This window comes from Artibeus jamaicensis, unplaced genomic scaffold, assembly GCF_021234435.1.
Source record: "Artibeus jamaicensis isolate MK-2021 breed Jamaican fruit bat unplaced genomic scaffold, CSHL_Jam_final contig_311, whole genome shotgun sequence".
NCBI classification, from domain to species: Eukaryota; Metazoa; Chordata; class Mammalia; order Chiroptera; family Phyllostomidae; genus Artibeus; species Artibeus jamaicensis.
This window is the reverse complement of record NW_026521717.1, coordinates 184,559-210,202: the sequence shown is the minus strand read 5'-3', so window position 1 is coordinate 210,202 and position 25,644 is coordinate 184,559. Positions and strand designations below refer to the sequence as shown.

The 25,644-nt window shown below is 37.6% G+C and overlaps 1 protein-coding gene across 1 annotated transcript; it reads left to right on the top strand.

Annotated features, from left to right (window-relative positions):
• The first annotated feature begins 3,045 nt into the window (after positions 1 to 3,045).
• ANKRD7 (ankyrin repeat domain 7) lies at positions 3,046 to 25,061 on the top strand. Its single transcript, XM_037163403.2, has 7 exons — positions 3,046 to 3,275; positions 20,702 to 20,816; positions 20,981 to 21,154; positions 22,051 to 22,157; positions 22,991 to 23,128; positions 24,766 to 24,814; positions 24,930 to 25,061. Exons 1-7 carry the CDS (start codon positions 3,046 to 3,048, stop codon positions 25,059 to 25,061), a joined length of 945 nt encoding a protein of 314 aa, XP_037019298.2.
• The last annotated feature ends 583 nt before the right edge of the window (positions 25,062 to 25,644 follow it).

Genomic DNA, 25,644 nt, shown 5'->3' with positions numbered 1-25,644 from the left:
CTATGTATTTTATTGACTGACATGTCAAATATATGTGTGCATGTGTCAGTATACTAATATGTCTATCACAGAACATACAAACATACATTTTCAAAGGAAGATATAATAATAGGTGCAGTGAAGTTCTGCTACTTCCATTCTTCACCCAGTGGATTATTTCTTGTATGCCTTGTGTGTTATGTACTGTTCCTTAGAAATCCCTGAGAGTAGAATGGGGATTGATGCTGCCACATGGTGACCTTGTCATAGCCAGAAAGCTGCCTACTAAAGGCTTCTGTGGAAACGTACTGGGTTTTGTGGTTTCATAAAACAATCAACTTTGGTGGGCCAATTTTACATTAAGTTCTGTATTCTTGTTTCCATCTTCCATCCCCAAGTTTCTTAATAAATGTTACAGTCTACTTTTTACCTCTTCTCCATGGAGTTAGAAGTCCCATGTCCAAAATTGCACTCAACAATTCAAAAGGTAGGTAGGTCAAAGCAGAGAATATTATTTACATAGTTACTCATTCATTTGATAAACATTTACTGATCCCTTCATGTACCAAGTCCTGTTCCAGGGGTTGCAAATTAGCCTGGAAAAAAGCATTCAAAAGCATCTGCCTTCTCAGAGCTTCTATTATTGTGATAGGAAAAGCACTCCAGAAAAGGGGAGTGGAACAAGGTCAGAGGCTATGAGACAGGAATGTGCTTAGTATGTTGGGAACAACAAAGAAACCACTGTGGCTGGAGTAGTCTGAACTTAAATAAGTAAAAGGAGTTGAGGTTAGAGAAGTAAAGGGTAGAGGTGAGGAGGAGTAGGGTCACAGATTAGGCAGGGCCATGTATGCATTATAAGAAATTTAGTTTTTCCTGTGAGGGATTTAGGAAATCCTTGGCAAATTTTCAGCAGAATGTTACATCATCTGAAAGCATTTTAACTGGATCATTCAGGCTGCTCAGTCTCAAAAATACTAGGGCAAAGGTGGTTTATAAGGGCAGATGCACAAAGACCAGTCAAAATTCTACTATGAAATTAATTAAAGTAAAATAATGCAGTTGAGAGAAATGATGTTAATCTGGACTACAAGGAAATCAGTGGTCAAATTCTGTATGTATTTTGGAAGTAGTGCACTCAGGTTTTGCTAAATAATTAGCAAAAGTTAGGAGTGAGATGCCAGTAGAGTCTCCAGGCAACTCAATACACCAGACTGAAGTTCGGTATGGACTAGACTGAAACTTCAGTCTTGGAGTTGGTAGCATATAGATGTTATTGAGAGTCATGGGAATGAATGAGATCACCCAGAAGCAAATATGGATAGGGGAAGAAATCAAATGGATTCTGGATATATTTCATAGTTAGAATTGAAAGGATTTACTTGCAGTTTAAATGTGAATGTTAAAGGTATGATTCAAAAGTGAATCTGAGGATTTTGGAGAAAATTAAGCTGTTGATCCTGGGGATCCTCAATACTGGCAATAAAGAGGAATCCAGGAAACTAGACTGAGAAGAAATGGTTAGAAAGGAAGAAACCAACCAGTGCGATGTCTTAGAATCCGAGTGAAGAAAGTGTTTCAAGGAACAACTGTCCTCAAAACCTATGTTAAATACTACTAGATTAATATGAAAAGTGAGTAATGACAATTGAATTTCACATGATGGCAATCATGATCAATTGTTCTGAAAATAGTATTGACTGAGAGAGGGGAACAAAAGGGTGATGATAGGTATAACTTTAAGTGGTAACAGAGGAAGAGACATTATAAAATTATAGACAATGAAAGGAGTTTTGCTATAAAGAAGAAAAATGAGGCAATGGTTGCAGAAGAGGTGTTGTCTATTTTTTTGTTTGTTTTTAGGATGAAAAAATGCTAGCATATACGCTAATAAGAATTAATTAACAGGGAATGAAACTTGAAAGACCCATGAGAAAGCAAGAGAGAGGGTATTGCTGAAGCAGTGTTCATGGATAGGCTACAGAAGATGGGTTTTGGTACAAGAGAAGTGCTGGCCTTTCCTAGAAACATGAACAGGAGAGAAAATAAAGTGTTTTTTTGGCAAGGTGTGGGTGAGTGGGTCTTGGAAGCCTATAGAATCTCTTTTCTGATTAATTCTGCTTTCTCAATGGATAAGGAAATCAGTTCATCAGCCAAGAATAAGTTTAAAGAGAGAAGATAAGCAATAGTCAAGGAAGATATGAAATGGATCAGAAAAATATCTAAGGATTGCTGGGAAGTGTACTCATCCTCTTCACGCAGATTGAGACAAGACAGCATGGTCTTGTTTTTTTTTTTTTTTTCCTGTAGTCACATTCAGTGGCTTAGGACAGACAAGTTTGATTTGGAGTTTTAACTAGGACTATGGCTTAGGCAGACAGAAAAAAAAAAAAGAATGGGGGCAAATGTATGTGGGAGTGATTATGATTAACCATAGAACTTAATCTAGTTAGGTAGGTGAGTTCAGAGTGGAGTTGCCAAGGTCCCTGAGAGGTAGCAGATTAATGAACTGACTGTAGATGCAATGAGTTGGAAGAATTTGAAGTTTTGTCATGAAAGTGAGCTGGAATATGAGAGGCAGTTTTCAAAAGTATGTTTGAAATTGAAATTATGGTGGGATTTTGATGATTGTTAGAAACGAATTGTATGAGGTGAACATGCTGGTGAGTCTGGACGGCAAGATCACAGAAGTAGATCTGTCCGAACCACAAGAGGAAGGGGCATTTTAAGAAAGTTGTGAGGTGTCAACCCAAAGTCTCTCCAAGCAACAGAAAGACTAAATGTGACAGTTTCAGATCGTAGGCGAGAACCTGGGTCTGGGCACCCCAGAGACCAGGTCGCAGCCACAGGGGCTCCAGGATCTAAGCGTTTGTGAGGAAAGCAAGGCTGGAGTGTCGCTCCAGGCACGTGACCCAGTTGGTTTCTGGCCACTGGCCAACTTCCTGTCTCTGCCTGCTCGGCCTCTGGGACTGGGGCCCACGAGCCTGGGGCCTGGCAGAAGGGCATTCCGGGTTGTTAGGAATCACAGAAACGTCCTAGTCCGACTAGAGGACAGTTTCTTGCATTGCCATGAAGAAGCGTTTTACTTTGTGGAGAAGGAATGATGAGCCCTACACTCCCTCCTCACACCTGCTCCGGCGTCAGGCCAGTACTGGTCCACACACCCAGCCAGGCTACAACCTTCGAGATAAGGATTTAAAGAAACTTCATAAAGCTGCTGCAGTTGGGGATTTGGAAAAAGTGAAAGAGTACCTGCAGCTCAAGAAACATGACGTGAACATTCAAGATAGAGAATACAGGTGACCAGAGTGATGAAGGGTAGCGTGGATGGGAAGCTGGAACCACTGGAGCCACTGGGGACTCTAACTAGAAGCATGACTTAACTGGGTTACCCAACTGGTTGTGACTCCTGGCTTCCCATAGCAGAGAGTTTTGGTAGCCACTGGCAGAGGGTCACATTCCGAACTTTCATCTTGTTATTTTTTTAAGTGCTTACCTGGATATTGGAAGGCATTTGTGTTCTCTCTGATTCTCTTCACTCCTCCCATTGCCTTAATCTCCCTTGGGTATTCTACCTTTTCCCCAATCCTGCTATTTTTTCCTATAGAGCATATTATCCCATCACCTAAGATTTACCATATAACTAATGTACTGATTGGAAAAGAGTAGCGGTGACTTCCCAGAACAATGGTTATGAAGATTGAGACATTGAAAGAGCAAAACAGTTAACTCTATAGTGTGAATCTTCTATGACATTTTTTTTCAGTTGCAGAGTATCTTCAAAAACCCCATCAACACCACTTAATAGACAACAAAATTAATTTTATATTTTAAGAAATAAAAGTTAATTGCTTGGTATTAATAATAGAAAATATGTACTATCTGTGTCTACGTTAAAATATTTTATGCAGTTTTTAAGTCATAGGGTATGAAAAATGTCATTTTTCATTATAATTGGGTAACTGGAAACCTATGATTAGAAAGATGACATATCATCCTTCTAATCTGATATAGTTTTACCTCCTCTTTAACAAAAACAGTTATATAATTTACCTTTTATCCTAAATCACTCCATTGAATTACTTTACAAGGTCATGGGTAACCTCAGTGTGACTTCATTCAGTAGTCAATTCTCAGTCTTACCTGACTGGACTCTTAGACAAGTATCTTACTTGACCTATCCTTTCTTTCTCTCTTCACTTGCCTCGTGAAGAGAGATCAACTTTAAATATCTATATTCCAAATCTTTTTATTTCCAGGTATATCTTTCCCCTGAACTCTAGACTTATATAAGTGCTGTACTTCTGCTTAGATATCTAATAGACTGTGGTATGCTCCTAAATGTTCAATAACAAACACTTGGGGGATGGAGGTGGAGAGAAGAAAAGCCCTGATTTCCAGCTACCAATGTCAACTGGCTCTAATGATTCTTGAAAATTTAGAATGTAAATGAATCTTAAAAATTTAACAGTTGGGTCATGAAAGCCACAGACTCCACCACATTGCTGATCAGGCATCTCAAACATCCCCAAACTATACTCCTGTTTTCCCTCAGATCTGCTCATCTGCTTTTATAAATGCCAAATCCTTTTTTCAGTTGTTTAGGCCAGAAACCCCAGGCTCATTCTTTACTCCTCTCATTATTTCACATTCTCCATCCGATTCAACAGAAACTCTTGCAGGCTCCACTTTCAAAATCTAACTAAATTTCAACAATTTCTAGCCTCTTCCGTTACCCTTCTAATCAAAGCCACCATCATGTCCTAACCAGAATTACTACAGTGGCCTCCTAACTAATTTTCTTTTAACCTTTTCAGTTTATTCTCAATATAGTAGCCAGGATGATCAAATATACACTGTATGTCAAATGATGTCATTGCTCATCTTAAGAACTTCCACTGGCTTTCCATCTCACCCCTGCCTGTTATCCTCTTGATCTTATTTCCCACAACTCTCCCTTTCATTCATCTCCAGCTACCCTGGCCTCCTTAGCATTCCACAGAAATGCATTTAGGTTTTTGGACTTGCTGTACACTTTGCCAGGAGTGCTTTCCTCCCCAGAGATTCACATGGCTTTCCCTCCCATTTCCTTTAGGTGTTCATTTGTCACCTTGTCAGTGAGGTTCCCTGGCTACTCTACATCCAGTTGTAGCCTGTCTGTTTGCTGATATTTCCTACCCTTCTTCCCTGCCTGGTTTGTGTTTTTAGTAATTAATACCATTTAGCCTACTTTGAATTTTAAGTTTTATATTTACCTCTTCAGCTAGCATATATGATCCATAGGAGCAGGTATTTTGTCTGTTTTGTTTGCATGGTATCCTCACCATCTAGAAACCTGCCTAACTGTAGTAAGTGGTAAATACTTTTTGATGAATGAGTGCATATATCCATACATAGATAAATAGGATAATTTAAAGATACTATTCAGAAATAAAAGGATATTTTTATTAATAAATAAGTGAATTACTGATATATTCAACAAGGTGGATGAATCTTAAAACTGTCATGCTATATGAAAGAAGGCAGACACAAAAGATTTATATTAAATAACACCATTTATATAAAATTCTTAAAAAGCCAAAAGCTACCTACAGAATGAAAATTACATGTTAGCTGGGATACCAGATGAAGAGGGGAAAATGGTATTGATTGTAAATAAGCATGAGAAAACATTTTAGAGCAATGGAAATGTTCTTTATTATGATTATGATGATGTTTATATGACTGTGTATTGGTTAAAACTAATAAAATCACACACTTAAATTTTATATATAAATTATATTTCAACATAACAAATTTCAAGCTGTATATTCTGTTTAAATATTTGTGTGTAGGGAAAGACAGATTGAGAATGAGAGAGATAAAATCTGAAAGGTTACATACTAAAATAAAATAACTATTTCTGATGAGAACGAGATTTGGGCAGAGGGAGTAGGTAGAATAAGAACGGTCCCTGGAGACTTTGCTTTGTGTTGCTTATGTCAAGTGTACTGCATCCAATAAGTTTTAAAATTAATAGCAGATATTTAATATTTCTTTCAGCTATAAAATTAAAGTATCTATATAGTTATTAATAAAAAACCCTCAGATCATATAGAGTCTGATGGGTGAAGGCTGAATTTTAAACTAATAGTTTTAGCCTCTAACTCTACCTCTACTCAGAACTAGATTAGATATAAAGTTCTCAGCCTATAATTGAAAATAATTTAATGGTCTAGTATGAGGTAGATTCTTTGGCTACTTCTTCACCTACTCAGGATCCTAAGCTATCAAGAATCCAACGAAGTCAGTTAATAAAAAGGGTATTTTTATGATAAAACCTAATAGAGGATTGCAGCTATGTTCTTGTGCTACACCAGGTATAGAAGGATAACACTTCATTTTGGCTTCTATAGTAATGACCTATACTTGACATCCATTCAATTCATGGCTTTAGCTTAAGTTGAATTAGAGATTTTTGGAATATGACAATTCTTCACCTGTCCACAATCTATGCCAACAATTCTTTCACAGATATTTGAGAAAGTGAGAAACTGGGAGAAAATCAAATTTGAATGAAAGAAAATGATACCAGCCAGACTGAAACTTTAGAAATGAACACTAGTCTTCACAGGAATTTAGATTTCTTGTAAGATAGGTACTACCAGTTAAAAAATAACATTATACCTTTGAAAGATGGCAGCAATGTAGGTGGGACCTGAGCCCACTTGCTTGTGCACCTAACTGGGACTCTTAGTCAATCTTCTGAAAAACAAAGTAAAGAGCCAGTAGAATCTTAGCTGATATGAAGTTTGGAAGCCAAAGTGTGTAAAGGATGCTTCAAAACAGGCAGTAAGGAGTTATTTTAGGCCGAGAGGAGGGTACCAGGGAACTCAGCTGCCACAGGGACATTGGAGGAGAGCTCCATTGGTGATAGCAGCCTAGCAGCTCCATCCCCTTCCAGGACAAGGAAGTCCCAGATCTGCACTAGGGAGGACCTGGATGCATAAAGTCACTGGGGATGAAAAAAAAAAGGCAACAAGCACATACACAGCTGGCAGCATACCCAGGTTGGGGTGACAGTCACTGGCTGGGATAGTGACAGAAAAATTTGAAGATCCTGGTGGCACCTACAGCTGGGAGAGGAGGTGAGCTGCTACTGACTGTGACCTAGAGAGAATCTGGACTTGTCAGAGAGTTGGAGTATATGGAAAGCTGGGGTCTGCAGCAGCAGTACCTAAAGAGACTTTTTTCAAAGGGAAACTGAGGTACACATGGCAGGGACTTCGTGGGTGCAGCAGTCAGGCAAACAAAGAGGGAAGAGTGTGGGCATAATTTGCTTCCACTCAGTGTCTCATAGACTGATTTAAAGGGTGCAAAGTGAGGTGGCTTATTGACATCAGCCTGGCACAAACCAGTAGAGCAGAGTTTGGGCTGCACAGTGCTCTGAGGGTGTGCACTGTAAATTGGCCACCTGAGATTATTATAGTTTAGACTGAGCCCCAAACACAGAAAATGTAAAATGGAGCCCAGCCCGCCTCTGCCTGCAGGAAAAAGTAAGATCTGAAAAACTGGTGGGGCAGGCTTAGCAATCAGCAGGAGGTTTTTTCTCTTCTTCTTTTCTTCAAGAGTAGTACAGTAAGTCCTGGAGCTGAGAGAAAACCAAAGACATTCAGAAATAAGTCAGAAAGCTAAAACCAACAGCTGAGACAGTTTTTTTCACTCTTCGTAAGAACTTGGAGGTTTTTTAAATTTTTTATTCTCCATGTTTATTTAGTTTTTTTGTTTGTTATTATTGTTTGGGTTTTTTATTCTCCCTTTCATATTGCACTTTAATTTTCCTTCTTTTCGCTCATATTCCAAATAACTCACTACTCTTGGTCTTTTACTTTTTATTCTTTTTATTCAGATTGTATATTTCTTATACTGTCGTTATTCCAACTCCCACACAGCACCCTTCCTTGATCTTAATCCATTTCACCATCTTCCTGAGCTTTAGTAGTGTTGGTGTAAGGGATTCTTTCGGCTTCTGTCCCTTACTCTCACTATTTCTCCTCCATCTAACTTCACATAAGCGCTCTACTTTCTTAAGTCAGCTCACATTCTTTTAACATCTTATGAGATTTTTATTTCTTTTCCACATTTAATAAACAGTGGCCTGTTGGGTGAAATAACACAGTTATTGCTATACTTCTCCAAAGGAACTCCCATTTGTTCATGATTTGTTTGTACTTTAAATCCCGTAGAATACTCTCCTGCTGTCTTATTCCATTTCACCTTCCCCCTAGCCCTGATCATTTGAATGAACAATTTTATTTCATTATTTTCTCTCTCTGTTTCTCTCTCTCTCCTTCCCTCATGCCCAACCTGGGCTTTACTCCTTACTCTTATTAGTTTGCTTCCTGCATATTTTCAAAATCATTTCCTTTACTGTAGACATCTCATATCCATTTTTCACTTTTCCACAATATTATTATTCCCATTCCACCTTTATGGAACCCCATTCAGCTATTGTTGCTATCAACCCTGCTGTGGTTTTTCTGCAATTTTGCTCCCATTGGTCTAGTACCTTTTCAGTTTCACTTCAGGCCTCACAGTATACTCTTTCCTCTTTCTACTCCATTGTTCCCATTGCCCTTTCATGTTTTACTTACAAATTTTGTTGTCTCCCTTTATTTACTTTGGTTCTATCCCAATTCTTATCAATTCTCCTCCCTTTTACCAGTCAATAACATTTTCCCCTCTTCTAGTCAACTCATATTCCCTTGGTAATATTTTATCATATCTGCAATCTTTCATCATCTGTATTAATTTTAGTTCAATTGAGTTTAAGATTGCTGATGTGGTAGAGGTATTTTTTCTTTTCTTTTTTTTGCTGATATAGGTTTGGTTGTTTGGTAATACTTCTTTGTTAACCAACAACTGTGCAAGAGCATATAAGACAAGGTGGGAGTTGTGAATACCAGTAAAGAGGGGAGAACCTACCAATAATGAAGCCACCAACATGTAAAACCCAAGTACAACAAGAAAGCCCACATGAACAGAAGAAAAGGCCATCCTAGAGCATCCAGACAAGGAGACCAAAGAGACTGTACCACTGAGTCCCACAGAAGTCCTACCACAGAAGTTCACACCATGAAGACAGCTGGCAAAGCAGAGTGTCCAGAAACATGGAAACAAAGTAAAAGAGTCATCTAAAATGGGGAGACAAAGAAAGAACCCATAATTGAAAGGAATGGAAGACTCCCCAATAAAACAGCTAAATGAAATGGAGGCAAGCAAACTATCAGACATATAATTCAAAAGAATGGTTATAAGGATGCTCAAGGAACTCAGTGACAACTACAAGGAACTGAGTGGAGCTACAACAGTAGAAAAGGAAAGAGAAACAGTAAATAAGAACCAAGAATAAATGAAAAATACAATATCTGAAATAAAAAATATACTAGAAGGAATTACAAGCAGGCTGGATAAAGCAGAGGATGGGATTAGAGAGCTGGAAGACAAGGTAGAGAGAAATACCCAGGTAGAGCAGCAGCAGGAAAAAAGACTAAAAAACCATGAGCGTAGTTTAAGGGAACTTCAGGACAACATGAAACACAACAACCTTTGAATCATAGGAATACCAGAAGGAGAAGAAAAGGAGCAAGGGATAGAAAATCTGTTTGAAAATATAGGGACAGAAAACTTCCTTAAGCCAGAGAGGGGAAAAGCAATACAAGTTCAGGAAGCATGAAGGTCCCAATCAAAATGAAATGAAAGAGGCCCAATCCAAGATACACCACAATTAAAATGGCAAAAGTCAAAGACAAAGAGAGAATCTTAAAAGCAGCAAGAGAAAAGCAGATAGTAATGTGCAAAGTAGCTATGATAAGGGTAGCAGCTGATTTCTCAATAGAAACACTACAAGCCAGAGGGGAATAGCAAGAAGTATTCCAAGTAATGAAAAGCTAAGGCCTGCAACCAAGACTACTCTACCCAGCAAGGCTCTCAATTAAAATGAAAGGTGAAATAAGGAGTTTCCCCTACAGAAGAAGGCAAAAAAGATACACCTCCTCCAAAACAGCCTTGCAAGATATGCTAAAGGATCTGCATTAAGAAAATGGGGGAAAAGTGAGAGAGAGGAACACAGGTCAAAGAGGAAAAATGAGTAAGTACCTACCAATAACAACCTTCATTATAAATGGATTAAATACTCCAATCAAAAGATATAGGGTAGCTGAGTGCAAAGAAAACAACCCCCACAGACTTCTGGCCAAGATAGAGGTGTAGGTAGACACACTGTGCCTCCTTGCACAACCAAAAGAAGGACAACAAAAAATTTAAAAACAAAAAACAACCAGAACTGACAGAAAAATCAAACTGTATGAAAGTCTGATGACAAGGAGTTAAGTAGAAACATTCATTCACACTGGTAGGAAGGGCAGAGACAGGCAGCCGGGTGGAGAGGACTCATATCAAGGCAGTGGCTGGAGAACTGAGATAGGTAAGGCTGTGGCTGGTGGAGCTGGTGGAGTGGGCATTCCCACATTTGAGTGCAAATAAACCAGGAGGAACAACTGGGGATCAAGACAGACGGTGCAACACAGAGTTCCAGCATGGGGATATAAAGCCTCAAAACCTCTGACTCAAAATACCTGTGATGGTTGGGGCAGCAGCTGGAGAAACACCTAGCCTCACAGGAGAGTTCATTGGAGAAACCAACAGGTTCCTAGAACATACAAAAGCCCCCCCACCCAGGAATCAGTGTCAGAAGGGCCCAATTTGATTGTGGGTAATGGGGGAAGTGACAGAAAGCTGGCAGAGAGCAGAGTGAGTGGCATTGTTCCCTCTTGCACCTCTCCCCCACATAACAGCATCATGACACAGCAACATGAGTTGCTCTGCCCTAGTGAACACCTAAGGCTTCACCCCTTACAAGGTAACAGGTGTGCTGAGATGACCAAAAAATGGCCCAAATGAAAGAACAGATCAAATCTCCAGAAAAAATACCATTAAGCAATGAAGAGATAGCCAACTTATCAAATGCACAGTTGAAAACATTGGTAATCAGGATGCTCACAGAAATGGTTGAGTGTGGTCACAAATTAGAGAAAAAAATGAAGGCTATGCCTAGTGAAATAAAAGAAAATGTACAGGGAACTAGCAGTGAAGGAAAGGAAACCAAGACTCAAACTAATGGTTTGGAGCAGGAGAAAGAAACATTAAACCAAAACAGAATGAAGAAACAAGAATTCAAAAAAAGTGAAAAGATGTCCAGGACATCTTTAAACATGCCAACATCCAAATCATAGGGATACCAGAAGGAGAAGAGAAAGAGCAAGAAATTGAAAACTTATTTGAAAACATAATGAAGGAGAACTTCCTTAATCTGGCAAATGAAATAGACTTCCAGGAATCTCAGAGAGTCCCAAACAAGTTGGATTCAAGGAGGAACACACCAAGACACATCATAATTACATTACCCAAGATTAAAGATAAGGAAAGAATCTGAAAAGCAGCAAGAGAAAAGGTGAGAGTTATCTACAAAGGAGTACCCATAAGACTGCCAGCTGATTTCTCAAAAGAAACCTTGCAAGCAAGAAGGGGCTGGAAAGACATATTCAAAGTCATGAAAGGCAAGGACCTACATCCAAGATTACTCTATCCAGAAAAGCTGTCATTTAGAATGGAAGGGCATATAAAGTGTTTCCAAGATAATGTCAAGTTAAAGAAGTTCATCATCACCAAGCCCTTAGTATATGAAATATTAAAGGGACTTATCTAAGAAAAAGAAGATCATAAATATGAACAGTAAAATGACAACAAACTCACATTTATTAAAAACCAAACCTAAAACAAAAACAAAAACAAACTAAGCAAACAACTAGAACAGGAACAGAATCACAGAAATGCAGATCACATGGAGGGTTATCATTAAGGGAGTGAGTGTGGAGAGAGGGAGAAAAGGTACAGAGAATAAGTAACATAAATGGTAGGTAGAAGATGGGGGAGGTTAAGAATAATATAGAAAATGTAGAAGTGAAAAAACATATATATGACCCATGGATATGAACTAAAGCAGGTGAATATGGGTGGGAGTGGGTGTACAGAGTGGAGGGAAATAAAGGGGGAAAATGGGGCAATTGTAATACTATAATCAATAAAATATATTAAAAATAAAGATAAAGGGAAAAAAAGAAAACAACCCACACGTATGCTGCCTACAAGAGACCCACCTCAGAACAAAAGACTTACACAGACTGAAAGTGAAGGATTGGAAAAATTATTCCAAGCAAAAGGACAGGAAAGAAAGCTGGGGCAGCCATGCTTATATATAACAAAATAGACTTCAAAACAAAAGACCTAAAAAGAGACACAGAAGGACACTTCAGAATGCTCAAGGGAAGAATCCACCAAGAAGACATAAACATTGTAAACATATATTCACCCAACATATAGGTGTCCAAATGTTTAAGAAAAATTTTGGATGACTTCAAGAAAGATATAGACAGCAACACACTTATACTAGGGTATTTTAACACTCCACTGTCAACAATTAATAGATTTTCCAAACAAACTATTAACAAGGATATTGCAGCATTGAAAAAAATGCCCTAGATTAAATGGACCTAACTGATATATATCCGTTTTATATATATATAAAACCTTTCATCCCAAAGAAACAAAATACATATTTTTTTCAAAGTAGAACTCATGGTAGGACACAAAATAAGCTCAATGTATTCAAGAAAATCGAAATTATATCAAGCATTTTCTCAAACCGCAAGAGCCTAAAACTAGAAACCAACTTCAAGGAAAAAACTCAAAAACATTGAAATTCATGGAGACTGAATAGCATGCTACTAAATGATGAATAGGCTAATAATGAGATCAAGAAATAAATCCAAAAGTTTCTGGAAATGAATGAAAATGAACTCACAATAGTTCAATACCTATGAGACACAGCAAAGGCAGTCCTGAGACTGAGCGAGAACTTTACAGCAATACAGGTCTACCTAAAAAGATAGAAATATTTCAAATAAACAACATAATCCTACATCTACAAGAACTGAAAGAACAATAATAAACAAAGCCCGGAGTGAGTACAGGGAAAGAAATAATCAAGATCAGAGCAGAATTAAATGACATAGAGAATAAAAGAACAAATCAAAGTACTAATAAATCTGAGATCTGGTTCTTTAAAAGATAGAATTGACAAGACTTTAACCAGACTTATCAAGAAGAAATGAGAGAGGGCCCAAATAAATAAAATCAGAAATGAAAGTGGAGAGATTTTAACTAATACCACAGAAATACAAAGGATCGTAAGAAATCACTACAAACAATATGCCAAGAAATTTAAAAACCTAGGTGAAATGGACAAATTTCTATAAACATATAATCTTCCAAAACTGAATAAAGAAGAAGCAAAATCCTGAAGAGACTAATAATAGCTAGTAAAATTGAAACAGTAACTATAAACTCCCACCACACAAAAACCATGGACTGGATGGTTTCACAGGAGAATTTTAAAACACATTTGAGGAACAGCTAACACCCATCCTTAAACTATTCCCAATTCCAAGAACAGGGAAGACTCCAAAACTCTTTTCATGAGGCCAGCATCATCCTGATCCCAAAACCAGGTAAAGACACAACAAGAAAAGAAAACTACAGGCCAATTTTGCTGATGAATGTAGATGCTAAAACCCTCAACACAATATTGACAAATTGCATCCAGCAATACATTAAAAAGTCATACACCATGATCAAGTGGGATTCATTCTAAGGATGCAAGGATGGTACAATACTTGCAAATCAGTAAACATAATACATTACATAACCAAGAAGAAAGAAAAAATTACATGATCATATCAATAGATGGAGAAAAAGCATTTGATAAGGTACAACACCCATTTAAGATAAAAAACACTGAGCAAAGTGGGAATAGAGAGGGCATTCCTCAACATAATAAAGGCCATATATGAGAAACCTACAGCCAGCATAATGCTCAATGGGCAAAAACTAAAACCTTTCTCTCTATGATCAGGAACAAGATAAAAGTGTATGCTTTCACTACTCCTATTCAACATAGTTTTGGAAGATCTAGCCTCAGTGATCAGACAAGAAAAGGAAATAAAAGGTATCCAAATTGAAAAGGAGGAAATAAAACTGTCATTGTTTGCAGATGACATGATAGTGTACAGAGAAAAACCTATAGACTCCACAAAAAAGAAACTACTCTACCTATAAGTGAATTTGCTTAAACAGCAGGATACATAGTCAATATTCAGAAATTGAAGACCATTTTGTACACTAACAATGAAATATCAGAAACGAATCAGGGAAAAAATCTCATTTGCTATGCCAACAAGATAAATAAAGTACTTACAAATAAACCAAATCAAGGGGGTAAAATATCTGTACTCAGAAAACTACACAACACTGAAGGAAAAAATTAAGAAAGACACGAATAACTGGAAGCATTTACCATGTTCCTGGACCGGTAGAATTAAAATCATCAAAATGTCCATACTATCCAAAGCAATTTATAGATTCAGTGTAATCCTTATTAAAATACCACTGACATATTTCACAGATATAGAGCAAATATTTTAAAAATGTATATGGAACTATAAACAACACCAAATAGCCACAGCAACTTTGAGAAAGAAGAACAAAGTAGGAGGGATCACAATACCTGACATCAAACTATATTACGAGGCCACTGTAATCACAACAGTCTGGTACTGGCATAAAAACAGACACATGGATCAATGAAAAAGAAGAGAACCCAGAAATAAATGCAAGTCTCTATGGTCAATTAATATTTGAAAAAGGGGGAAGGAGTGTAAAATGAAGTAATAATAGCCTCTTCATTAAATAGTGTTGGGAGATCTGAACAGTTACATGCAAAAAAAAAAAAAAAGGAAACTTGATCACCACCTTACACCATACAAAAAAATAAACTCAAGGTGTATAAAACACTTACGTATAAGTTGTGACACCATAAAAGTCCTAGAGGAGAACATAGGCAGGAAAATATCAGGTATCCCAAGCAGCAATATTTTCACCAATGTGTCCTCTAGATCAAAGGACATAAAGGAAAGAATAAACAAATGGGATCTCATCAAAACAAAAAAGCTTCTATGCAGCTAAAGAAAACATCAGAGAAATAAAAAGAAAACCAACTATATGGGAAAATATATTTGCCAATAATATCTCAGACAAGAGTTTGATCTCCAAAATATATAAAGAACGCACACTACTCCACACCAGGAAAACAAATAATACAATTAAAAATGGGCAAAGACCTTTAATAGATAATTCTTCAAAAAGGTCATACAGAGGGCCCAGAGATATATGAAAGGATGCTTAGCATCACTAACCATCAGAGAGATACAGATTAAAATCACAATAAGATACAACTTCACACTAGTAAAAATTGCCATTATAAACAAATCAATAGACAACAAGTGCTGGTGAGATTGTGGTGAAAAGGGAACCCTGGTGAACTGTTGGTGGTGTTACATCCTGTCCTTGCAAGCAAGAAGGGTTGGAGACTGCTGGGTAGTCAGAGGTGTTTTATTGGCCAAAGTTTCAAAGTTTTACCTGCGCAGGGGTGAACTCTCGGGGTGCCTCCGGAGACACATGAGTGCCAAAATGGCTGCAAATGAGAGTCGTGCCAAGCACTCACAGGTTAGGGCTCTTATAGGGGCGGGCAAGCAAGCGGGTCCACAGAAGCAAGGGTGGTGGTTAGCAATTGGTTCGGGGCTATGTCAGGGCTCATGGTCTTTCTACTGAGTGGACCGTGGAGCTTGTGAGCAGCTCAAGCTCTTACTGATGATTGGATCGTAGAGCTCAGGCCATGTCTTGAGGTAAAAATTTTCCCCTAATGGGTGTCCGAGAGATTACTTCAAGGCCTTGGCTAAACTCCCTGAAACATCTGCCCACGGCCAGGTGTGGTTTTCTGCCTAAGTCTAAAAATAAACATCTAGTTTAAGCAAACATCTCAGCTCTTCTCCTCACCCCCTAACAGTCGGAATGCAGACTGGTGCAGCTACTGTGGAAAACAGTATGGTATTTTCTCAAAACCTGAAAATGGAACGGCCTTTTAACCTGGCATTTCCACTGTTGGGAGTATATACTAAGAATCTTGAAACATCAATTCAAAAGAACCCATGCACCCCAATGTTCATAGCAGCACAATAGCCAAGTGCTAGAAACAACCTAAGTGCCCATCAGTAAATGAGTGGATCGAGAAGTTGTTGTGCATTTACACAATGAAATACTATACAGAAGAAAGAAATAAAGAACTCCTACCCTTCACAACAGCATGAATGGGACTGGAGAGCATTATGCTAAGTGAAATAAGCCAGGCAGTGAATGACAAATACCGTATGATCCCACCTATATGTGGAACCTAATCAATAAAACAAACAAGCAAGCAAAGTAGAGCTAGAGATGTGGAAATAAAAAACAAACTGACAGTAACCATAGGGATGGGAGATAATGGGAGAAAGAAAGGGAAGGGTTAAGTCAAGGAATATATATATAGGACCCATGGTTAAAAACCCCTGGGGAGTGGAGCATTGAATGTGAGAGGTGGTGGTGTATAGGGTAGGGGGACAGTAATGGTAGGAAAATTGGGACAACTGTAATTGAACAACAATAAAAATAATGTAACATATAAGTGGTATATGATGGCCTACATATTAAACTGGTTCTGAATCTTAAAAAAAAAAAACCATAAAGTTTCAGACTGGAAGTATAATGCATTGATTTTAAAAAGTTAAGAATGGGACTTCCGCCAAGATGGAGGCATAGGTGGACATGCCTTGCCTTCTCACACAACCAAGTTTAGAGACAACTAAATATTATCAACAGAAAACACAGTCAGAACACAGAAAATTTAACATTTCGGAAGTCCGTTAACAACAAATTCTTCAGCCTGACCAGTAAGGGGTGAAACCAGAGGCTGGTGAAGCGGGGTTGCACAGGAGGACTCGGTCAGATGGACTCAGGCGCAGAATTCAGACGCCTGGAATCCAGGCGCAGGGTTGGACATAGTGAGCGACCGAGCGAGCGACCAGGCGAGCGACCGCGGGGGAGACAGCTTGGGGGAGCGGTGCTGCGTGTTGACGGTGGTGGCACATTTGTGCACAGGCGGACAGGCGAGGGAGTGGGCAGTTGCACAGGGGCTGGGCGGGTCCCCGCGGCAAGGGGCAGTGGAGGGCGCCGCCATTTTCCTGCTCTGACCCCACCTCCACATACAGCGTCATAACCCAGTGACTCTGAGTGTCCCGGCCCAGGTGAACCACCTAAGACGCTGCTTCTCACCCAGCTATGAGAAACAGCAGAGGGGGTCGCCATTTCCCCCGCTCTGAACACGCCCCCACATACAGAGTCACTACCCAGCGACCTGGGAGTCCAAGGCTCCGCTCCTCACACTTGAAGGGCGTGAACAGACCAAAAATGGCTCAAGAAGATCTCAAAGCCCCAGAGCCCATAGATCTAAGCGATGAAGAAATAGCAAAACTCTCAGACGCACAGTTTAAAACACTGGTCATCAGGATCCTCACAGAACTGGTTGATTATAGCCACAAATTACAGAAACATATGAAGGTGCAACTAATTGAAATGAATGGAATTGCACAGGACACCAATAGCAATGAAAAGGAAACTGGGACTCAAATCAATGGAGTGGACCAGAAGAAAGCAAATAATGGCCAAACAGAAAAGAGTCAAGAAGCAAGAATTCAAAGAAATGAGGAGAGTCTTAGGAACCTCTAGGACATCTTTAAACGCTCCAACATCCGAATTATAGGGGTACCAGAAGGAGGAAAGGCACAGCCACCAGTGGAAAACTTATTTGAACAAATGATAAAGGAGAATTTCCCCAATCCGGCAAAGGAAATAGACTTCCAGGAAATCCAGGAAGCTCAGAGAGTACTAAAGAAGTTGGACCCAAGAAGGAACACACCAAGGCACATTATCATTATATTAGCCAAAATTAAAATGAAGGAGAGAATCCCAGAAGCAGCAAGAGCTAAGGGGACAGTCACCTACAAAGGAGTCCCCATCAGACTGTCAGCAGATTTCTCAAAAGAGACCTTACAGGCAAGAAGGGGCTGGAAAGAGGTATTCCAAGTCATGAAATTCAAAGGCCTACAACCAAGATTGCTCTATCCAGCAAAACTTTCATTTAGAATGGAAGGACAGATAAGGTGCTTCTCAGATAAGGTCAAGTTCAAGGAGTTCATCATCACCAAGCCCTTATTATATGAAATGTTAAAGGGACTTACCTAAGAAAAAGAAGTTAAAGAAACATGAACAGTGAAAGGACAACAAACTCACAGTTATTAACAACCACACCTAAAACAAAAGCAAACTAAAAGGACAGCTAGATCAGGAGTGGAAACATAGAAATGAAGATCACATGGAGGGTTAGCAACAGGGGAGTGGGAGGAGGAGAATGGGGGAGAAGGTACAGAAAATAAGTAGCATAGACAGTAGATAGAAAATAGAAGGGGGGGCAAGAATAGTATGGGAAATATAGAATCTAAAGGACTTGAGACACATGGTCATAAACTAAAGGGGGGTAATGGTGGGGATGGGGGGTAGGGTGGAGGGGAATGAAAGGGGGAATAGAACAACTGTAACAGCATAATCAATAAAAAAAATTAACAAAAAATAAATAAGTTAAGAATGTTTGAGAAATGGAATAATATTCTTGGTTATAAGGTGTTTCTCTAAGATATTTTTAAGCATACATTTTGCATTTGACCATTTTTTAAAAATAGAAGGGCTGTTGTTCTAGGCATTTGGTGAAAAACCATTTATATTGGCTTTGAAGCATTTATATGTGTAAACATTGGTAGATGACCATAACAAAGATATATTGTTAGCTCCAGAATTTAAGAACAGTTAAATCTAAAACTTAAAATGGAATGTAGGCAAATGTTAAATCTGTGTGATACTTTAAATTTTGTAATGTTTCATGCCTCCTCCAGATACCTTAGTCTTGCTTTCACATTTTGTGACAGACAATAGGCCTATATTGCTAAATACTTCCTTAAAAAGCTGAAGCTTTCCCATACAGTTAGTTGGATCTCTTTTATTTTAGTACTGTTTTCTTTAGCCATGCAAAAGCTTTTAATTTTTATGAGATCCCATTTGTTTATTCTTTCCTTTATGTCCATTGCTCTGGGGGACATATCAGTAAAAAGGTTGCTGCATGAAATATCTGAGATTTTCTTGACAGTGTTCTCCTCTAGGACTTTAATGGTGTCACAGCTTATATTTAAGTCTTTTATCCACCTTGAGTTTATTTTGGTGTATGATGTAAGTTGGTGCTCAAGTTTCATTTTTTTGCACATAGCTTGGCCATCATAAACAAAGCAACAAAAAACAAGTGTTACAGAGGTTGTGGAGAAGAGGAGTCCCTAATCCATTGGTGGTAGGATTGCAGACTTGTATAACCACTGTGGAAAACAGTATGGAATTTTCTCAGAAAAATAAAAATCAACCTGCCTTTTGACCCAGCAATTCCACTGCTGGGATTATATCCTAAGAACCCTACAACACCAATCCAAAAGAACCTATGCACCCCAATATTCATAGCAGCACAATTTAGAATAATAGCCAAGAGATGGAAGCAACCCACATGCCCGTCAGTAAATGAATGGGTCAAAAAATTATGGTACATTTACACAATGGAATTCTATGCAGCAGAAATAAAGAAGGAGCTCCTACCCTTTGCAACAGTATGGATGGAACTGGAGAGTTCTATGCTGAGTGAAATAAGCCAGACAGTGAAAGGCAAATACCATATGATCTCACCTTTAACAGGAAGCTAAACAGCAAAACAAACAAGCGAGCTAAATAAAAACACAAACACCGAAATAGAGAACGAGAGGACAGTGACCAGAGGGGAGAGGGGAGGGAACTTCATGGGGAAAAGGGGAAGGATTTACAGGAACTAGTATAAAGGACACATGGACAACAACTAAGGGGGGTGGAAATGGGAGGGAGGTGGGGAGCACTGGGGGGCTTGGATGGGAGTAAAAAACAGAAAACTGTACTTGAACAATAATTAAATAAAATTTAAAATTAAAAAAAGAAAGCTGAAGCTTCAGTAGACATTATATTTTATTGAATTTGAGGCTGATTTCTAGTATCCCTGGGGGCATAAAGATGGGCCCTAAGATTTTCAGAAAAGGTTTCATTGTCATAGTGTAGTTTAGACTTCAATTAGAGTAGTGAAATTATCCATCAGGCATGAGGCAGCCACTTTGGGAAGAGCTACTCTGTGCTGCCCAAATGACATTAACTTTCTATTGCAGCAGGGTTTTATTTCTTGTTTTTTTTTTTAATTAATGAAAAAAGAGAAGTGGAGTTGGATGGAGAGGTGAATTCAAAGATTGAGTAAAATGCACCTAAGTTCCTTGGAACTAAATTCTTGGTATATGTATAATAGAGGATAAAGGAGACAATTAGAATATTTGCTAGGTTTATTAAGCTACTGCAAGGAGTTATTTTAGGTAGGTTTAAAGCCTTTTGGTCCTGTGCATTTAGGTTGAGGGCTCAACAAACTTCCTATTACACAAGCAATAATTTAGTAAAAAGCAATTATAGTTAATATAAATTTTATTTAAACATAAATTAGTACATGAAGTATCTTTATATATGAACTGTCATATTCTTAAATATCTTGTCAAACTAAGACTTGTTTCTAACTTTGTGTTTTGTTATATTAATATAGAACACCTTTGCACTTGGCCTGTGCTTATGGTTATTTGAATGTTGTATCTCTCTTAATTGAGAAACAATGCAAAATAGATGTCTGGGATAATGAAAACAGATCTCCATTAACTAAGGTTTGTTAACTTTTTCTTTTCAATTGGAATGTGTTTGACTTTTTTTCCTAGTTAGCTTTTGTTGAATTTCACATTTTAAAACAAAATATTAATTATTCACTTAATACATCATATCCTGAGTAGTAAATTGGTTACTCATGTCTTGTTGTTGTATTTACTGGTAGGCAGTACAATGTGAAAAGGAGAATTGTGCAACTGTTCTTCTAGACCAAGGTGCAGACCCAAATCTGGTGGATTTACATGGCAATACTGCTCTTCATTATGCTGTCTGTGGTCAAAGTGTCTCATTAGTCAAAAAATTGCTTGAACACAAAGCTAATCTTGAAGCACAAAATAAGGTACTCTTATTAAAAACAACACATTATATTTTAGAAGATAATATAGAAGGCAACTGAAGAAGGTATTCATTGCAGATAATTTATATCTGTTGAAACATGTATAAAGTATGAATTTTCCAAAATGAAATTGAGGAGAAGAATGAGATTATCAAATATTGATACAGTTTTTCTTATTTATTTATTTATTTATTTATCACTTTTGGGGGGGTTCCCTTTTAAAAGTCTTTCTCCATTTAATTTCAGATTATAATCCTAATCTCCAAAGCAATATCATATTTAACAGTGATGACTGTTTAAAGTCCTATGTCAAATGAGACTTATCTGATTTTCCTATAAATAAATATTTGTTAAAACCATAAAGCTCATATTTTTTCTATTTATATACCTATAAATAATCCTAAAAAGAGGGTTGAGTTAGAAAATCATTTACAATACTAAAAGTAATCCAAATCTCTTATTGAGATGTTATGGAAAACTGAAGAGTATTTTTTAAGCTTTTTAGCACCTTAGCACTGATACTTAGTCTACATAACAGACAAAAATAAATGCCATCCTTGGAGGTTTAAATGAAACCCTATGAAAATCCAATTGTAACACCATTATAGAATGCAAATGTATGATTTAAGTGCTTGCCACCTAAATAGTCTAGGCTGATCTTATCCACAAGTGGAATTAAGACTACAGTTGAAACTTTATTTTTTGACTGGCTCAACTCCAATTTATTTTGTTGGTCTTTGAAATCATATTTTGTTATGTATCAAAACCTTTTAAAATTAAAGGGTATATTAGAAGTTTATTATAAGCACTCTTATTTTTAAATTGAACTTAGATCTAAAAGACATGTTAATGTTGGTGCAATATTTTAAATAATCATTTTGAAATATATATTTTTTCAGGATGGGTGCACTCCACTTTTACTTGCCATTACTGAAAATAATGTGGAAATGGTAGAATTTCTTCTGAAGAGAGGAGCAGATGCAAATGCCTCAGATAAGAATCAAAGGTATAATTAACACTGAATAATAGCATATAACTATAGCAAACTTTTGGGATGTTTATATATATATGTGTATATATAAAATGTATATTATTATTGCTGTTGTTTTTGTAAAAAAGATCTAGCCATATGATTTTGGGCAAGTTACCTAGATTCCTGAGACCTATTTTTCTGTGAAATCAAACATTTGGACCAAAATTAGCAGGTTATTATTATTATATTTTTATAACATTAGAATCTTACACAGAAACTCAACCCCTAAGTCCTAGATACTGTAACTCAATGTGGGTAGGGGACCCAGAACCCCAGAAACATTCTCCTCCATAGCATTTTGAGACATCTTGAAAACCCTAGGGTTTCGGGAATCAGGGACTAAAAATCACTAAGCTAGCTGCTTTTTAGGGACCCTTTATCTTTATTTTTTATTTTTTTAAATATTTTGTTTATTTATTTTTAGAGAGAGGGTAAGGGAAGGAGAAAGAGTGGGAGAGAAACATCAATGTGTGGTTGCCTCTCATGTGTCTCCTACTGGGGACCTGGCCTGCAACCCAGGCATGTGCCCTGGCTGGGAATCATACCAGTGACTCTTTGCTTCACAGGCCCATGCTCAATGCACTGAGCTACACCAGCCAGGGCGGACCCTTTATCTTTAGAATCCGGATGTGATCTGGAGTGACAAACCTTTTTGAGCAGATCTGCTCCATTTTTTACATTCTTGCCCTGATTCTTTTCCTGATAGAGATTCTACACTTGGACTGTAAATTTAGAAGATTAACTTTTTATAAAAGGGCAAGGCATGCTTAAGATCCATAAATACACATTTATATCTCTTGCTCCAGAACAGCCCTTATGATTGCTCTAAGTGATGAACCAACAAGTTTAGTCAGTCTTCTTCTTCAGCAAGAAGTGGACCTATCTTGCCAAGATATTTATGGATTCACAGCTGAGGAATATGCTTCTTTTAATGGTTTTACTATGTAAGTGATACTGCATATCTTTTAACAATTGTATGGAATTTGATCACAAGAAAGAAACATGAACTCCAAATACAAAGCTGGAATAGGCTCTGCAGTAGAGGTGACCACATTATGAACTGCAGTCCCATGGCTCCAAGGATCCTTGCTTTCACCTGCTTATAGAATTCAATGTAAGAACTACAGGTAGACTGAGTATACAGATTAATTGCCAGTGGCATGCGAATTTGCAGTATGTGAGGAGAGAGGATTCCAACAACTAGTAACATAGCCATTAATTAAATCTGGGTAGTAGGGTTGGGCAAAATATGATTAATTCACATAAGCTCCTTTCAATGTGTTTACACATTAGTGATATAATAAGTATATGCTCATGAACCCAAAATATAAAACTTTTATGCATAATAATATATTTCTGACTTTAATAGTAAATGAAAAATTGAAATGCAGTGTTCAGAAATACTTTCTGTTTTTGATCCTCCTTTGTAATGGGAACTAAGAGCTCTGTAATTGTGACTTTTGTTGCTTGAGTAGCTGTTACCTATCTTCCATATTTACCACATGGCCTTTGCTTATTAGTATCATTTATTAGCTCTTTTTCTTGGCACATAGTTTCTATGGTTTCTTAACAGTGGGAACATAGATAATATTTCTCAAACAGTTTTTTAAAAATAAGCATAACTGTGTCAAATCAGGGAATTATATTCAGACATATTTTTTAGTCAGCTTTAATCCACACATTACCTCATTCCTTTAATTTTGAAAATTTCCTCTAATTCCTGTAATTTTGAAACCACATGCCTACTAATAAGTCACCAGAATGGGCTTTTTTCAGGCATGGAGAGACGGTTTATTCTTTACTGGGCATGTCTTAGTCCCTACATTAATTATCCTCACTTGTCAATTTACTCTTAAGACCACATGTTATGAGCTGAATTATGTACCACCCCCTCCCCAAATTCTTATGTTAAAGTCCTAATTCCTAGTACCTCAGAATTTGAATGGCTATATTTCAGGAAAGGACTTTTAAACAGGTATTAATTTGAAATGACTGTGCATTAGGTTGGGCCCTAATCCAGTCTGATTGGTGTCCTTATAAGAAGGAGATATTAGGACATACAGAGAGACACCAGAGGTATTCATGCACATGGGGACAACTTATGTGAAGAGGCAACAGGATGATAGTCATCTACTAGCTAAGGACAGAAGCCTGGAACTCATGTTCCCTTAAGGCTCACAAAGGAAATCCACTCTTCTGGCACCCTGATTTTGGACTTCTAGCCTCCAGAATTGTAAGAAAATAAATTTCTGTTATTTAAGTCACCTAGTCTAGTATTTTCTTATGGCAGTCCTAGCAAATTAATACACCAAATATACCCTAAAGCCACTTTTCTACCTTGCTAGTGGCTTATTTATGACAGCAGGAAGACACTAAGGGCCAGGGAATGAGAGAGAGTACATGAAATAAAAACAGTGTCTGTTGATGGAGCTGGCTTGAGGGAAGTTTCAGGTCAGCAGCAAGTGTGTGACATACTTGAGAGGGCATTAGCTAATGTCTATGGTTTTGATTTGATAATTACATATTCAGTTGACTATTTCTGAATGCTAATATTCATACATATTTCTCTCTTTATGGATAGATATCATCATTTAATTGCTAGTTATGGAAAGGAAAAGAAAGTAAAGAAGGTATATACTGAAGATAAAATCTTGGACACTACATTTGATAAAGAAGAACTGAAGGAAGGAAAAATAATAAAACAGAACAAGTAGTTTTTCTTGTTGGTTTTTATTTGTCTTTTAGGAAGTGTGGTGGACTCCAGCCAGCAGAGTCCACCTGTTGCGGCTGACAATGAGAACGAATACACAGATGACAACAATCCTGTGCAGAAAAGGGGGATGGCACAGCTATTTTCTCAAGAGGAGAGGGTTTTGACCCTTGCCTAGACAAGCTTTTATTGTTTTCCTTGGGCCTTACATTAGAGAAATATTTATTATCTATTGCATAGAATATTATTGTCTACATTTTAGGTACAATCAAGGAAATGAAAATAACATGCAGAGGAGAATGGCAATGAGCTAATTAGCTCTGTCCTTGGGAACATTCATACAGGCTTTGGATATTACCTTGAAGATAGACAATACACATTTGTTATTTTAGACCAGGGTGATGGAGTTTTAGCAAGAGCAAGCTATAACAGTCTGTATGCATTTTCTAGGCCTGATTCCCATGGGAAAATTTGGTTTGAAGGTCTGGCTCCTGCCTATCACTTCACTCCTGCCCAAAAAACTTCGCTCTGTTTTTTCATACAGAGCTGAGTCACATTTGCAGGACTTAAACAAAACAGTCCCCTACAAGGAAGGAACACGGCTTTCTCAAGTAATGTTTTATTTGAAATTGAAATTTTCTCCTATTTTGAAATGCTAAATATTTTTAAGAACTGTTCTTATGAATATTTGTGACTAAAGTATTCTGGCACTGTATTGACTGAAAATATAATGTAAAGATACACTTGAAT